The sequence below is a fragment of the Ascaphus truei genome, chromosome 1 (assembly GCF_040206685.1).
Source record: "Ascaphus truei isolate aAscTru1 chromosome 1, aAscTru1.hap1, whole genome shotgun sequence".
Classification (NCBI taxonomy): Eukaryota; Metazoa; Chordata; class Amphibia; order Anura; family Ascaphidae; genus Ascaphus; species Ascaphus truei.
In genome coordinates this window covers 412,575,427-412,593,166 of record NC_134483.1, presented here as the reverse complement: position 1 = coordinate 412,593,166, position 17,740 = coordinate 412,575,427, and the positions used below count along the sequence as shown (strand labels likewise).

At 41.1% G+C, this 17,740-nt stretch overlaps 1 protein-coding gene across 2 annotated transcripts in view; it reads right to left on the bottom strand.

The window, feature by feature from the left end:
* SLC10A7 (solute carrier family 10 member 7) overlaps positions 1-17,740 on the bottom strand; it is a 267,589-nt gene that overhangs the window by 6,901 nt on the left and 242,948 nt on the right. For both annotated transcript variants that reach the window (XM_075613981.1, XM_075613991.1), the window contains one exon: positions 123-268. In XM_075613981.1, coding sequence (XP_075470096.1) covers positions 123-268 — 146 coding nt within the window. The remainder of the gene's footprint in view (positions 1-122; positions 269-17,740) is intronic.

Below are 17,740 nucleotides of genomic sequence, written 5' to 3'. Positions count from 1 at the left end.
AATTCTATCGCCTTTGAGAATAAATATTCCAGAGGCGATCACGTTTCCAAGAATACAATTTTTTATTGTAGAAACCTCTGCAGGATTGAATCAGCAGTCTGGTACGTAGTATAGATTCTTACCTTCTGTCTGGAAAGCATCCATGATTTGATCGTCGGCACTAATACACTCCCAAGAAGAATTTGAGCTGGGTGATATATTAACAAGGGAACGGAGATCAACGAGAGATGCTCATATCCCGCAAAAACAATCTTCAGCATAGGAATCCCTGTTAATACAAAGATCACAGCATTATAGACAGACCATCCTGTTGCATGCATTGTAAAGAAACAGACGTTTCACTCTAAAAGAGAAACTCGTTTTTGATGTTGTTTCTGCCACAAACAAACATATTGGTTCCTCTACTGTTCTTGCAGAAAATGTCTACATTTATTCAAGTTACACAAAGCCAAATGAAGGACTGGTGGTGTTGTATGCGCTGAGCAAGGGCCTTTCATAACTGAAGTACTGGGCCTCTGTTTGACTTGATTGTGTAGCAAGATGTAGCAAAACTTACTGTCACCGCCGCTGCGGCCGAAGAAGCAAAAGTCTGCCCAGACCGAGCTTTGGGGGGAGGGGTTCATGCTTCTGAATGGGACCCACACAGCATTAATCCTCCAGTGCCGTGTTCGCGGGTGGCAGCGGCGACAATAAGGTTTGCTACATCTTTACTTTGCTTAACAAAGTGTACACGCTGGTATCTACAGGTGTAGGCAGAATTCCTGACCCCACTGCTGATGAAAACCACAGGAATGCAACTGCAGCAGGGATCAAGAGAGCAGGAAGTCCGAAAAGGAAGTATGGTCCCCCACAGGGCTCCGCGTCTCGGGAGCCGCAGCATTTTGCTCTTTTTTTCCCTTGCCATTGCTCTTGGGACATCTGTATTTGCTGTGATTACTTCGTATCCCCACACAAAGTTTTTCTTACGTAGAGTACATATTGAGGTCCTATAACGTATTTTAAAGCGAGGCTCCCAATACTAACATTTTGTAACTTTGCTTCTTGGTGATAGATGACAATTTTCACTAAATCCCAAGCAAGCTGTTGATCTTTATTGCTTATGTAGCACATGCATTTTACTAGGATGGCAACATTTCTATAGGTAATATTAGAACAAATTCACAGTTATAAAATGCACTTCTACTGAGGCCATGAGTGCTGCAGAAGCAGGGGTACAAAACGCAATAAGCGATGCTTAGCCTTACCTAACGGCGCGGTTTAGGAAAGGTTCAACTCTTCAATGATATATACTTATAGAAATAAATATATATATATATTTTTGATCGATATTAATACATATCAGAAAATATACAACAAATGACACACTACTAACAGGGTGTAAAACACTACTTAAGTACTCTATATAAAGTGCATATAATAATCAATAATATTACATATGTGAAAGTGTTAAATGTTCTGCTAGTTATAGTCCAGTTCTAGTACTTATAGTCTGGTACTTATAGCTGCCTGGTAAAGTCCACCGATTAATCTTCAAAATCAGAAAGGTGGAAAGATAGCAGCAGTTCTGCTTTAAGAGACGCAGCTCGGGTTGTATAACAAAGCTATTACAAGGAGAGCCTCGGGATGAGAAGGTGCAAGTCTACCCCATGCTTGTGTTCACAAGTGCCACCTTCTCTTAACATGACTCTAAAAATAGAAAGTTCTCAGGGTCGCTTTTTTCTATATCTTGATTAATCCGGCGTTACTAGTGATCATTTATATCGGTGATCAGTGATCTAATAGTTATGAGAACAAGCAACGACAGTAAATTAAATGTAAAAACCAAATCGCCGGGTGATCGTTGGATTATCAGGTGTACGTTGATACTCTGTTCCGGGTTTTCACCCCAGTGGAATCAAATGGAGGATATAATATAAAAGAACCGAAAGAAAAAGACACACCGTATAATACTGTATGATGAAAGAAACCGTATCTATGTAACCCAAGGCATGGTGGCATTCACAGCGCTGAGCAGCGCTGACGCTCATGCTCTCCAGGTCAAGCAGGAGCTTTTTTTGTGTCCCAGCATGAGCGTCAGCTTCAGCGTGCGCGCTTGTGAGACGGGTGGGAGGCGGGGCTAGCGCGACACGTCACGGTGCTGACGTCACGGACTCCCATTGGCTTTTGGCGGTCACGTGACCGGCCCTGCGCTTCCCTCAGCGGGAAAACTTAAATTTTGATGTCGGCTGCAATTCCACACGCCTCCGCATGCCTGCGGAAGCGCCGTCTAAAGCCGCGCTGATAGGGATAATGTTTCCCGTCAGCGCGGCTCAGCACGGTCTTTTTGACCATGGCCCTGGCCTTATCTCTGCTCAAGGCAGCCACAAATACAGGACGATTCCCTAGGGGTGTGTGGTCAAAATAGTTGCAATGATTATGCAGTCAGCCAATCAGACTTGGAACAGTGTAGAAAAAAGGTATATACAATGTATTGAAAAATTCTTCTTATCGTTAAGTGATCCTCATTGAAATCCTACTCACAAGATGATTCGTGGAATAAAAACATGTATTTCTCTCCCTTCCGCCTCACTCACTCTCACCACCCTCCCGCCTCGCATGTATTGCCCTCCCCTGCGTCTCACTCTTACTCCCTCTTTTCCTCACTCCTCTCCCTCTGTCAATTGCCCCACGCTCACTCATTCCCTCCCCCCACAAGATATATACCAAAAAACTTTCCCCCCCAATGCAAAAAACTCAATCCCTCTGTCCCACGCCAAGCTTCCGACAGGCCTCCCTCTCGTGCCGTCGCGTGCCGGAAGCAGAGAGCGCTGACGTCAGAGCGCTTCCGGCGTGCTGACGGAGAGGCCCGTCGGCGTGGAACAGAGTCATGCAGGCTGCTGCTAAGGGAGAGTGGGGGCCCGGCCGCGAGAGGACCGACACACTGGCCTGGCCAGAGGTCGGGCCCAGCTTGCAGTGCCGGCCGGCAGGGCCCCCCCGACTCACCAGGCCCGGGACGCCAACCCCAGCAGACCCGCCCTGTTGGCGGCCCTGCTGAGATCAGATACTTGAAAGGAACCCAACCCTCTCTAATAACGTGTCTGTGATCAGATGCACTGTAAGTTCTTCTGTATTTGTGTCGGTTTTCAAATGACCTGAAAATTGCAGGGAACCCTTTAAGGATGCCCACGAAACCTTGGTTAAAAAATCACTGATCTAAAGATACATTTGCAGCAGAAGAAATAAGAATTGTGTTTAAACTTTGATGCAATCTTGCCATCAAAAAAACAAAAATGAATTACATTTTAGAGTTCGGTTAAATATCATCTAAATCTAAAGCCCCTTGACTCTGCCAAATTAGGACTTCCATTCCTTTGCAAGAATCACTTTTTAAATGAAAAAAAAAACAAAAAAAAAACATATGCACAATTCCAGAGCAGTTAAAATGTTATGATCTTCTCCAATGGTGCTTTCTATATGGGACTTTATGACCTTGGTTCCACTAGCTGAAGCAGGGACCAATGTACCCATCTTATCACTATTTAAAGCTGCAGACCAAGCAATATCCTACCTGTGTTGTTTTTAATCAATCAGTTCTGTACTATGAGAAAATACTTGTAGCAACTCTGAATTACATTTTAATGTATTATAATGTAACAAGCCTTTTTTTGTTTCTATAGCAACCATTTACAAAGCCACAGATACTGAGTAAATACTCCTCTGCAGTCATTTAGTGAACGACCGATGCCAAATCTTGACCGATCGATCACAGGAGAACGGATCGATTGGCAACTTCGCTAATTACTTATCATTGTATGGATTGTATTGATGTACATATTAAAGGGGGGGGGGGGAATTAAACAAAAACGGTAGCTTGGACTGCTGCTTTAATCTAGTTAACATTTTTTGTATTATTGTTTTTGCCTTTTTCTACCTATTGTGATGTGAGGTAGAATATGTTTGTGCCGTTTAAATAAGCGATAAGTGACAAGCAGCACAATATTTGGGCCACAAAATTATTAAAAAGAAGAAGTGACTTGTATGCTAAAGTAAGAACTGTAAACAAGATTCATGGGTTCAAGGTTATCTCAATCGGGAAAATCAAGTTAGACGACCATAGCAGCCATTGCAGATGTCAGACAAAACCTGGAGTATAAAGTGAGGTTAATACAATCTGATTACTTTGCACAGCATCCAGGGATTATAAATATTTACAGGTAAAAACAAGCTCAACAATGTAACTTGTTCTGTAAATGATGTACAGCACACCACAACACCTTCTAGCAAGTAGAAAAATATGTAAGCAAAGAACGTAATTTCATAGTTTGAGGATGAAACAAACCCATTTATCCATCAAATTCAACCTATGCTAAATTTAGACCACAGATACTTACACTATATTTGTATTTACAGTATTTTGATCTAGAAGAAGGCAAACGAAGCCCCCCAGTGAAATATCATCCAATGATATCTCATAATGGGCGAAATCAATTCCTTCCCAACTTCAAATAATGGCAATAAGATTTTTCTCTGGATCAACATTCTTTCCATGTTTACTTTTTTTGTATATCCCTGTACAGTATATCATTTCTTTCTAAAAAGATGTCCAACATTTTTTTGGAAGATATCTATTGTATCTGCCATTACAGTCTCCATGGGTAATGAATTCCACATTTTAACAGCCCTTACTGTAAAGAACCCCTTCCTTTGTTGCTGGTGAAATCTCCTTTCCTCCAACCTAAAGGGATGCCCCCGAGTCCTTTGTACTGCCCTTGGGATGAATAGTTCTTTTGAAAGCTCCTTGTATAGTAATTGAATATATTTGTATATAATTATCACATCCCCTCTTAGACGCCTCTTTTCTAATGTAAAGAAATCCAAATTAGCTAGCCTCTCCTCATAAGTCAGACCTTCTAGCCCCTTTATTCATTTGGTGGCTCTTCTCTGCACTTTTTCTAGTTCCATAATGGTGTTATGGAGTGCTGCCTAAAACTGTACTCCATATTCAAGGTGTGGTCTTACTAATGCTTTATAGAGGGTCATAATTATCTATACTTCCCTTCCATCCATTCCCCGTTTAATGCAAGATAAGATCTTGTTTGCCTTTCCATCTACTGAATGACTTTGGGCACTATTGCTAAGCCTGCCGTTTACAAGCACTCCTAAATCCTTCTTCATCAAGGTTTCCCCTCATTAATCCCCATGTAATTTGTAAGTTGCCTGTTTATTCTTGTTTCCCAAATGCATAACTTTACATTTATCTGTATTATACCTCATCTGCCATTTACCTGCCCAAGTTTCCAGTCTCTCCAAGTCCTTCTGGAGAGAAATTGCATCCTGCTCTGATTCTACTACAGTACCTTACACAATTTAGAATCATCAGCAAAGATAGAGACTTCATTCTCTATACCGACCTCAAGGTCATTAATAAACAAGTTTAAAAGTAGGGGTCCCAGTACTGATCCTTGAGGTACTACAGAACTTTAGTCCAACCTAAAAAGGTTCCATTTATGACCATTCTCTGTTGTCTATCTTCAACCAGTTTTCAATCCAGGTAAAAATATTTTTACTGAATCCAATTTCCTTTATTTTGTACACTAACCTCTTTTGTGGAACTGTAGGAGATGCGTGCAGAGGTTTTAAAACAGGAGATGTATTTTTAAGGGAAAATCAGATAGGCTTTTATTAGCCGTAGACTTGACAACATAAACATCAGCTTATGATCAACATAACAGGGGTAACAAAAACAAACTGGTCTAGCACCTATAGGGAGCGCTGCTATACCACAACTTACACCATATGTATGGGTTGGAGGGCTAAGCCCCTTACCAATAACACAAGTCAGTGGGGAGGCCAGTTTACTTCTGCCCAGCTTTCTCCTGCCTGGCTAAGGCCAGGGCACCAGTGGTCGCTGCGGCGCGCGCGCCCCACACCACAGCACAGCCCTCTAAGGGGCAGGCCCCAGTGTTTGTGTGTGTGTGTGTGGGAGCGCAAATCGCTGTGATTCGTACGCTGGCAAGGAAGACAAGAATTTTGTCTTCACGTGCTGCGACCATGTGGTCGGCGCGCACCAATGGAAGGGCAGATATTCCACGTTGTGGCCCCGCCCCCGTACAAACCGCTGATCGCAGCTTTAAACTGTGCACGCGCCGCCAGGACACCAGGCGTTCGTGCAGCAGTGAGGACTAGGGCCGTAGCCTTGGGAGGGGAGAAGGGGGGGAGAGGAAGTCCCAATGCAGGCGTACTCTATCGAGCAGTCCAGGTTGTCTCCCTGGATCAGAGATCTCCATGCAATGAGTGCTGCAGGCTTTTTAAAGGCCTCTAATGAGGCAGCTGAGCAGGTCAATTAAGACAGCCCTCTGACTTTAACCTACTCAGTGCTGTCTCAGGCGTTGAAAGTCTGCTTTCCCTGCATCATTACGTGACAGGGGATACACCCTGTTACACGCACTGTATCAAAAGCCTTTACAAAATCTAACTAGGGCACATCAACTGCATTACCCTGGTCACAAATCCTACTTACCTCCTCCAAGAAACTAATAAGGTTAGTTTGGCACGACCTATCTTTCATAAATCCATTCTGACTATTAAGAATAATTTTGTTATCCATTAGGTATTACTGAATATTATCCCTTACTAAACCTGCAAGTAGCTTCCCCACTATTGAGGTCAGGCATACAGGTCTGTGATTACCAGGTGGTGATCTAGCTCTCTTTTTAAATATAGGCACCACATCTGCTTAATGGCAATCTTGGGGTACTGAGCCTGTGAAAATGGAGTCCTTAAATATTAAATGGAATGGTTTGGTTATTACTTAACTCCTTAAGCACTCTTTGATGTATGCCATCGGGGCCATGTGCCTTATTTACTTTAATTTTATCAAGCCGCCTATGAACTTCTTCCTCAGTTAACCAAATATTCATTGATATAGAGGTTGTGGCTTCCTCCTGTTGCACTATTTTTGCAATTGATTCCTGTCTGGCAAATAAAGGCAAATAATTTGTTTAATACCTCTATTTTTTCCTTATCTCCAATAACTTACCTGCTCATCTCACACTGAAAGGGTCTTAATAAGTTTTTAGGGCTGATCTTACTTTCTATTGCAATCCTTTTTTCATTTAAAATTTTTGCTAATTTGATTACTTTTGCAACTTTTGCTACATTCCTAATAATTCTGATACGATGCCTCCGTCCCTTTCGACGAAGAATCTAAAAGCCTGCCTCTTCCTTTCCATTTCCTCCCCTACCTGTTTATTTAACCACATTGGTTTAGACTTGTTTCTTTTAAATGTATTTCCCAAGGGTACACACTGGTAAGTGTGGTTTTGTAACAATGTTTTGAAGACTGACCATTTATCTTCCACATTTTGCCCTGCAAAAACATCATCCCAATATATTCCTTGTAGATAATTCCTCAGTTTATTAAAATCTGCCTTTCTAAAATGTAAAGTTTTTGTTGAACACATATAAGGTTTTTGAAAATATATTTAAAATGAGACCATGTTATGATCACTCTTTCACAAATGTTCCCAGACTTGAATATGTGTTATTACGTCTACATTGTTTGATATTACAAAATCTAGTAATGCCCCTCTCCTCGTTGATTCCTTGTGTAATTGTCTTTCAGCACCCCCAAAAAAACTTTTCTTTTTGTTATAATGCTAATCTCATGGCTCCAGTGATTGATAGTTAAAATCCCCCATTATGCAAACATGACCTAGTTTTGATGGCTTCACCATTTGCAAAAGTATTTTTGCTTCTTCAATCTCACAGATATCTGTTTTTTTTTTAGTATATCCCTACAAACATTTTCTTTATACTTTTACCTCCATTGCCAATTTCTATCCACAAGGTCTCTACATTTTCCTCATTCTCTTCATCAACATCTTCCCTTATAATAGGTTTTAGATCCGGTTTAACATATAAAAATACTCTACCACCTCTTCTATTTGCTCGATCCCTCTGAAAACTAGTGAGTAAAATAAACCCTCTTGTTTTCATTTAATAAAGAGAGATTTATTTAAGCAATGACACGGCTGATTTTGTAAAGATAATAGGCTACATGTAGGGTTGCCACATTTAAGTTTTTATAATACGAGACGCCAAAATCCAGTATGAAAGTGTGACGTCATAACGGAGTGATGAATGATTTGCAAATGCTTGGAGCTGAATGATATCTCATACTTGACCGATATATTCTTTGCTTTAATCCTCTTTGCGCTTGGCAGGACGGGGAAAGACTCGCACTGAACTAACCATTAATGGTGGGGAAAAAAGTAACGCCAATAGGGGTGGGTGTCATGGTATGAGATGACCAGGCAATGTCCTAACTTATTTTAATAATTTAGAAAGGTAACATCTATCGGAAAAGGTAACTATGACACTCCAGTAGAAAACTATTAAGTTTTTATGACTGACTTCATTACAGTAATTTTAAATTCAGGCATTTCACATCAAGGCACTAAAATACAGGACAATTATGCGGTTTGACAGACCTTTCTGGGACAAAGGGACAAGTCATTGAAATAAGGGACAATCTCATATATACAGTATGGGATGTCTGGCAACTTTAGCTACATGGGACATTAATAGTTATTGTGGCTCTTTATAACACTGCAATTTATTATAGCTCTTCGTTAGATGGCATGGAGTGGCTTTATTGATACTGTAACATTCAGAATATGGGTTCTATTCTAGCATTCCAGGCCTCTCAATAACAGAGGTGAAAAACCCGTATTCCCTAGCAGGTAAGTGCCCCATTTTATATCACTACATTGAATATAATGTAAAGCTGCATAGCTTGTGTTTAGGGATTCCAGTTTTCTGTGTTTATGTATTTGTAAAATCAGCTGTATTTTAATTTTGTTTTTCAAGGTTTATTGGTGTTAACAATAATAAGAGATACATTTAAATCGTTTTTTATCCGTACCATTTTTGTTAGTTTCCATATTCCACCTGTGTTACTTTTGTCTAATACCTGTGACTGGGCTGCTAACAGATGTGGAACTCAATAGGAAATTATGCTTTCTATTGCTTATTGCTTTTGACCGGAAGTGTACAATGATTGATTGGTGAGAATTTTCTAGTGTATTTAAGTTGGAATCAAAATTCCAATGCACAGTTAATAATACACCAGCTTCCATTCCATTCACTTCAATGGATTCTGCCGCATTGTCAACAGTGTGTCATCTCACTTCCCACTATATGAAGATGGGAAACAGAATTTGATACACTGTCAAAGCCCAACACATCTCAAACATTTCATAAAGAGTTTTATACAAAGATGATAGTGTACCACAGTACCCTAAGGTAACTGTACAAATATACATAAATAACAAAAAAACACTCTGGAAAACACATTTACGCAAATGCAAGTCTGTGGATCTTTTCATCTTGCTATTACCACAGCAATAGAAATGAAGCAAATTAATTTTAATGCTCTAAGGTACTGATTCTGTGTCACTATGGTTGACAGAACTCGACGAGACTTTATGAGATGGCATTTGGCTTTATGGAAGTGAGCACTATGCATGAATTTAGAGGGACTTTAAGCTGTCATGCTGAAAAATGTTTATAAAACATTAATCAAAAATGCCTCTTTAATACAATGCATTGTCTGAAAGATGTTACGAGGCACATATTGCAAATGGATTCTTTTCTGACTAAAGTAATTTCTCTGAAACACATTCTCCCAATGCTATACAAGTACACAGTGCACGGAAGATAAAGAGCACTTCCCCAACACATTACTACCTGGTCCAAACACTTGGGAAATCACTAATGTACAGCATGCCATATTTCCATGTCGCACATGACACATTTGTCTAAAATTACCCAACAGAGTTTGACACTGCGGTATAATCCATAAACAAGCCTTTCAACTGACATCTGCCAAGTAAGGGGTTCAAGTGAGAGCTTTCTTCTTCTAACAAGACTGTTAGAGGTTTGATTTATCTTATACACTTTTATGGAAGAAAGAATGTACTGAAACTTACAGTATGTTTAGTTTCTATTGAATCCAATAGGTTGATCAGATTCTCTTAAACTGTGAAAAACGTGCAGTAGCTTTTCACCCTTTCATTGCAGTCCCTCTTTCCCATCATTCTGCTGTACTAGTACTATTTTCATTTTAAAACAGTACTCACACATTTTGCAACATTTTAAATAGACTGAACAGTTTGTGGTGAATGCTTTACAAAGGTAAATATTCAGAATCCTGAATGCAAATTCCATGAAAACACTGCTCGGCATCCCAAAATGAAGAAGAGTAAGCATGTTGTTTTAACTGCTCTTACCCTATCCTTTTGGAATTCACATAAGCTGTGAAGAATTACAAGTCGGGCAACAGCAGATAAGGTCTTCTAGAATGTGGTTCCTTTTTAGGTTAAGTTGTAAAAAATAAACTACATGGTACTGGAATGTTTGTCTCACAAGATTTCGATGCTTCAAATAAAAGTATATGAACCCCTCTATTTCCACAGTTTACACGTGCAATGAGTCTGTGCTGCCTTAGTAAACAATAATTGGACCCCTTGAATAAAACCAGACAAGACTTGTGTACATACAAAAAGGTGTACACACACACACACACACACACACACACACACACACACACACACACACACACACACACACACACACACACACACCTCTCCCCCCTCATCCCTCTCCATATATATCTATATCTATAAACTGTAGAAAGACTTAGACGCACAGGAAAAGGGGAAAAGGGGAAACAAACATAGAACATAGAACGTATGTCTGTGTGAAGATGTGATGAGTGCTTGATAATGCACTTACACTTAGATGAGGATTATGGAGCCTTTATCCAAAATGATGGACAAGGAACAGTACGATTGCTTGGGCTTTGCTGTAACCAGATATCCTGATGGAGTCTTGGGCATATCTTTATCCAGTTCAGCTACTCCAGGATCTTTAGGGTGCTTTCGATGTGGAAACTATCTCCGTCTCAGGGTAACGCTTCTATGTGCAGAAGGAGAGAGATTCTGATCGTGACCGGAGTGAATAGCAAGGACTGCAGAGTCAAGATCTCGCAAGACCCACGTGACGCTAAACTGTGTGGCCACACACCGAGCTGGTGCATGGAGAATAGAAGATACAGCTCCGGCGAGATCCTCAGTATTACACGTGACGCGGAAGTGAGCTGGTTCACTAGGTGAGAGCTGAGGCACAGAGGAGAAAGGACACAGCTACCGTGAGATACCCGGTGTAACCCGTGACGCGGGGGCGGCCAAGTACACTGAGCTCACTGAGTGTGACTGATATACAGAGGAGAGCTCCGGCAGTTATCTTACCTCAAGACGTGACGCGGAAGTGATGCCAAATATCGGCAGATCGGGACACCAACTGAGTGTGAGAGACTCAGTCTGCACAAACGCTCTCACTGCCTTTTAGTGTCTCACAAATGTGAGTTTTACACCTATACAGTATGTAAAAGTTATATTTTTAATAAATCAGTATTATACTATGTCTGCTTCATCTCCATGATACTTTCCTGAGACAGAGATAGAGTTTCCACATCGAAAGCACTCTAAATATCCTGGAGTAGCTGAACTGGATAAAGATACACCCAAAACTCCATCAGGATATCTGGTTACAGCAAAGCCCAAGCAATCGTTCTGTTCCTTGTCCATAAATTTGGATAAAGGCTCCATAATCCTCATCTAAGTGTAAGTGCATTATCAAGCACTCATCACATCTTCACACAGACATACTATGTTTGTTTCCCCTTTCCCCCTCTTTTTTCCCTTTTCTTGTGCGCCTAGGTCTTTCTACAGTTTGTAAATCTTCTTGGCACCTGTGGCGTCGTGTACCTTCATGGCAGCAAAGATTAGGGAAAGTACAGTAATCACGGGTTAGCACCTCCCTTTATATAGTGATTGGTTAATTTCAATCATTTATTGTACAGTATATTGTGTTATTTTAGCACGGCTGGTAATTGTTTATTGTTCTAATATATATATATATATATATATATATTGCAGAATAAATGAGTTCTTCAGTATTAGGTGATACCTTTTTTATTGGACTAACAATTTGTGTCATACTGTAGGACAAGCTTTCGCGAGTTCTCCTCTCTTCTTCAGGTCAAGCAATACTGATATACACAGGAATCTATGGCTAAAACAGTGTAGATATATATATATATATATATATATTTATTTGCACCCATCTAATGAAGCAAATCTTCATAGCTGAAAACCAGGAGTACTAAGGATAGCATGCAAGAACAGTGTTTGACCTTCAGGCTGTCAGTGCAAGCGAGTGACTGCAAGCAAGTGTTCCACGAGTGCGCCCTATGCGTTTCAACATCATCAGGGTCTCTCTCGCTAGATATATCTATATCCAGTGGTTGACAAATCACCAAAAAATCTACTCGCCACGTAGTACCAAACGTGTGCTGCTTGGGCCAATATTTACTCGCCCGGGGGTTAAATCCACTCGCCCGGGGCGAGCAAATGTATAGGTTTGTCGAACACTGTCTATATCTATATATACACACGTACGAAAACAAATTATGATGCTGCACTATTCTCCTCGTCACTAGTCCCAGTGCTAATTTTATTCCCAGAACTGCGTTGGAGCTCTTATCAAAGTGGCGTGTATTCACGTTGCAGGCCTGTTAAGGGTGTGTGTAATACACAAAAGGATAATCGTGGTAGGAAAAGCATCCCTGATGTCTATTATCCCGTTGCTCTTTGATAGCTCAGCAAGTATCTGGATCTCTCTTGCTCTGGTCTCTTCTATTCTATCATTTGTGTGTAGAGGGTGAATTTCTGCTGATTTCTCACTTTCTCTGTTCTTGACTAGCAGGCTCATAAAATCATCCTCTTTCACCTACGAGTGTCAGGCTCTCTCTCAAGCCCCTCATACTCTCTTTCTCCGTGCCCCTCTCAGAATGGCAGTTGAAATGTATCTACATCATTCAAACAGAGCCACCTGCTCCAATATTCCATCCGTTCTTCCTGCCATCCAATCTTATTATCTCCTGTCATGTTGCCAGGCAGACAAGGGACAGCATCTCCCATTCCCAATCACAGCATGGGATAGGTGGAGCAGAACAACTGCATTTTTCACAGTATACTACATTCAATATATTTCTGCCTAACACATGAAACCCAACTAAGCACAGGCAGTTATAACAATAGGTGACATCCTTTAATGATATGTTCCACATTTTGATTCCTTTGTGCACCACCAGATATCACATTTCCAGCGTTTACCTGTGTCAACTGTTGGGGGGACCCCCCACTTGGCCATACTAACTACTGGGACTACACTGGATACCCCTGGATAGTCACAGCTTAATCTCATGGGTGAGAAGGGAAATCCTCTCCCCCAGAGTACTTATAAACTATTTAATAAACTTTTTCTCTGAGATCACATCCAGCTTTGCTATTTTTGCTGTGCTTGCTCTCCATCGGATGTCCCTTCTGATCTTCATCTATTGCTAGGGAGCACACCACTCAGGAATCGCTTTACAAATTGCGGACCATTAGTTATATGAACACTTATTTCCAATGTTTTATGGCTTTATTCTTAGGCCAGTTGGGCATTTATATGTGTGATAAAATCTATATAGGTAGTTGATGTTGGGAAGGGAGCAATGATTGATCTGTCCATGTGGGTTGTCCGTGACTGCCCCCCATCCTCCCTTTATTGGTTGTTTAATCACATCACATACTTTTCCACACTCATGGACATCATTGTTTACACGGATTTCATATGGATTCCTGTTAACATATCCACACACAGGCGCTATTTGATTACAGCGACGATCATTGCCGTATGTTTTTCTGACACACCAGATTTCAGGACGGGCTTCCCACCTACCAATTTGAGTAATTTCATTGGTTGTATAGATTCCTGTTTGGGTCTAGGGAGGGGTAATATAGGCTCTGATTATACTTCCCTATTCCTGCTATTCCCTCACAGGGGCCTTTCTGACTGAATCTGCTGGACCCTTTACCCTACTCTGGGATCCTCTTCATACTCTTCCGGGGATAGGTCAATTTCACTCCCTTCCACGTCTAGAATGGGGTCTCTAGGTCATTAAACTATATGGAGAACCGAATATAAGCTGCAGGAGGGCAGACAATGGTATCAAATAATGATTTGAAAATACACATAAAACGGAGCATATATCAGGTTGGGAGGAGGGTAAGGTAAATCCCTTGCGAAGTGAAGATATATAGGAGGGTAGAAGGAGACATAAGCGTGGAATTTGAAATAATACAAGAACAATCCTCACATGAGGGCTAGATATGGTCGTCAGTGAATAATAAGACACGAGTCCCAACCCTATGTCTCCGATATTCCAGGTGTGGAGTAACAGCTAATCACAATGATTCACCGTCCTGTTCCTCCAGCTGATAGAACGCTTGTATGAATCAGCTGGTATGAAAATCCTCTGCTTTCCCCGAATGCGTATCTTCAATCATAAGTAATAGAGAAAAGTGGGTAGATTGATGAGAAAGTGACACAGGGTGCGTAGGAGGAGAGTTTTCGGTTTTGTTCGTTTCTTTTTTTGTACTTTTTATGTAGTTTAATAAACATTTTTTATTTTTCTATTTGCTGGCGAGTTCCCATTTTTTGCCAGGAGCAGCAGTCTCATTGATCTTGATCTACCCACTTTTCTCCCTAGGTCATTAGTCTCAGGATTCAACTCACTCATGGTACTAGGTGGAGGGCCCTGGGATAGGCCATCCTGTGGTCAAGAGTCGGTGTCATCAGCGTCCATCACACTTGGCAAATGACCTAGTAGTCTCTGCTCACCATACTCTCTGTCACCATCAGACTCATCAATTTGGTTGCTTTGAAAGGTAGCAGTTGGGTGATTATTTTGTTCCGCACTCTTAGTCATCCACGCCACTGGGTAGTAGGAGACTTAGTAGGGGCCTCATCCCGGACTGGGCACTTTACTAAATACCCAATAGGCAACAAATTATTCCGGTGGAATGTTTTGATAGGCCCAGTCCCTTTCTGAGGCTTTACCTTGAATACTGGTAATCCACTAAGTTTTTCTATTACTACAGTAGGTAGGGCCCTGCTTTCAACCAGTCAGCAATTGTGCTTGCCCAGTATCCCCAGATTGCTTACCAGGTTTCAGTCTCTGGTACTTGGTTCCTGGTTTTTGACATGCGTATCATAGCTTTATTTTCCCTATTTGCGGACCCAGATGCTTCAGTGGCAAGTTTGTATGCTTCACTTAACTTTAAGTCATTGAACATGCTGCATATAGGTACTAGGAGATGTTCCATCTGGTGACACACCGAAGAATAAATCTACCGGTAACCTGGCCTCCCATCCAAACATCAGTTAGTAAGGGGAGAACCTGGTGGCCTTGTTACGAGTACAGTTGTATGCATGTACTAAATTGTATACATGCTGACTCCACCTTCCTTTACCTATAGTCTCTAAAGTCTCCAAAATATTTAGCAGTGTCCTGTTGAACCTTTCCGATTCTGGGTGTCTTTCGAGATTTTCATATCCCACATAGACAGTAATTCTTTTATGAGACTACTTTTCCCCTAACAATTTGGCAACTGTTGAAGCTTGTTGATCTTTAGTGGGTACTATACAATAGAGGGGGTCCCCCGCTCAGCATAAGAAAATGAATAGGGAGAAGATGCACCTCTGGGTAGAGGGGTAAATGTATTGACTAGCACAAGACAAGTAAACCCAGCTATGGGCACTCACGCTCCCTAATGGATACATGAAACATAGTAAAACGTAATTTTATTATATAAAATAAAGGGTATTCAATAAACAATGACGCAGCATCGATCCCTCAATAAACACTCTGGTAAGTGTTGGGATACAGATTTATATATTGGAGAGATCTGGGCTACAATAAGAGTCCAGACTCCCAGGGCTTAAGGCCCAAAGAAGAGAACTAGATAATATCCCTAGTGCAATGAATATGGGTAAATAGGTGTTTAGACACTGCTGAAAGAGCACTTAGCTATATGGATCAAATAGGATATAGTGACTATAAGTGACTAGTAGACTGAAAAATAAATATAACCTGATTAAATACCATATAACTTATTTAGGGTAGGATCCACTGAAACAAGATGGTTATTAGACCAATATATCTGGAGGTGTCCTATAGTAAACACCATTGGGTGTTAATAAATAGTATTGTAGCCCCTGATCTTTAGTGGGAAAAGCCTGAGCATATAGAGTGAAATGGTCACGTGGTGGCAGTTCCTGTGGAGTATTTGCAGCTGGTGGAAGTGGGTCCCCTTGTTTCTAGCAGGGTAAGTACTCAGATTGGTCCGGACCCTTTCTGTAGTGCTTAGCTAGATTACCTTGGTTACCCCCTACCCCACATCAACTATATTGGTGCTATACCAGTCCCGTTTTTAGTTTATACTGTTTTGACCTACTGTTGCTTTAACCTTGTATCAGTGGATGGTTACCCACTGTCTTAGATAAATAAATTGTTCACACCCCTCAGTGCGCCTGTCTGCCTTCTGTTTTTTTCTCCTTGATACTAGTCGCAGTGCTAATTTTATTGCCAGCACTGCATTGGAGCTCTTATCAAAATGGCGTGCAGGCCTGTTAAGGGTGAAATATTTGTGAGGTGTGTGTAATACACAAAGGGTACTCGATAGTTGCTGGAAAGGCCTCCTGGATGTCTGTTATCCCGTTGCGCTTTGACAGCCCGGCAAGTATCAGGATCTCTCTTGCTCTTCTATTTTCATTTTCTGTGTGTCGAGGGTGTGTTTCTGCTGCTGTCTCACTTTCTCTGTCCTTGGCTAGCATAAAATTCTCCTCTTTCACCTATGTGAGTGTCAGGCTGTTTCTCAAGACCCTCATACTGTCACCTGGGCTGTCTTTCTCAGAATGGCAGTTGAAATTTCTCTGCGTCATTTAAACAGAGCCACCTGCTCCAACATTCTATCCATTCTACCTGCCATCCAATCCCATGATCTCCTGTCATGTTGCCAGGTAGACCAGGGACAGCGTCTCCTATTACCAATCGCACCATGGGATACTGTAGGTGAGTAAACCAACTCTGCGTTGTTCACAGCACACATTTGTAGCAGGAACTACATATACGTTAGGTAAGTTTTCTTTTACTGTTTGGTAGCCATGGTGAAATTGTGAAGAATTACCACAGTAGTTGGGTCTCTGGTCTCTTGTTCTAGACCAGCGATACCACAACATTTTATAATCTAATTTTATTACCTGCGACAAATGGAGATAAAATAACCCTTTTCAAGTCATTCTGAGCTGGCATCGAGTCTTGAGTTTGGCATCTCCAAATGTAAATAGTTTTTCCTCGGTAAAAAAGATCTGACCTTAACTATACAAGATTGTAAAAAGGTGAGATACTAATTATTATCTACAGGATGTACCGGTAGTCCTCGCTATCCATTGTTTCACTTTACAACGAATGGCATTCAACGCTTTACAATGCAACCCTATGGGCTGTTTTTCGACGTCTGAATGGGTTAGCCAACGCTCACCGGCAATGATTAACATGGCACTCACTTTACAACGGTTTCACTATCCAACGCTACTTCCAGAACGGATTACGTTGGATAACCGAGTACTGCCTGTATACAAAAACATGTTCATGCCAAGAGTGTATTGAACTAATACAATGTTAAATTGACTGACATTTTGTCTAGCCAAACATTTTGAAGAATGTGTACATTTAAAGGTTGTGGACAGCAGACTGACACCGTGATTTTAGTAGTAGCTGCTTGCATTGAAAAATAACTCCTTGCCC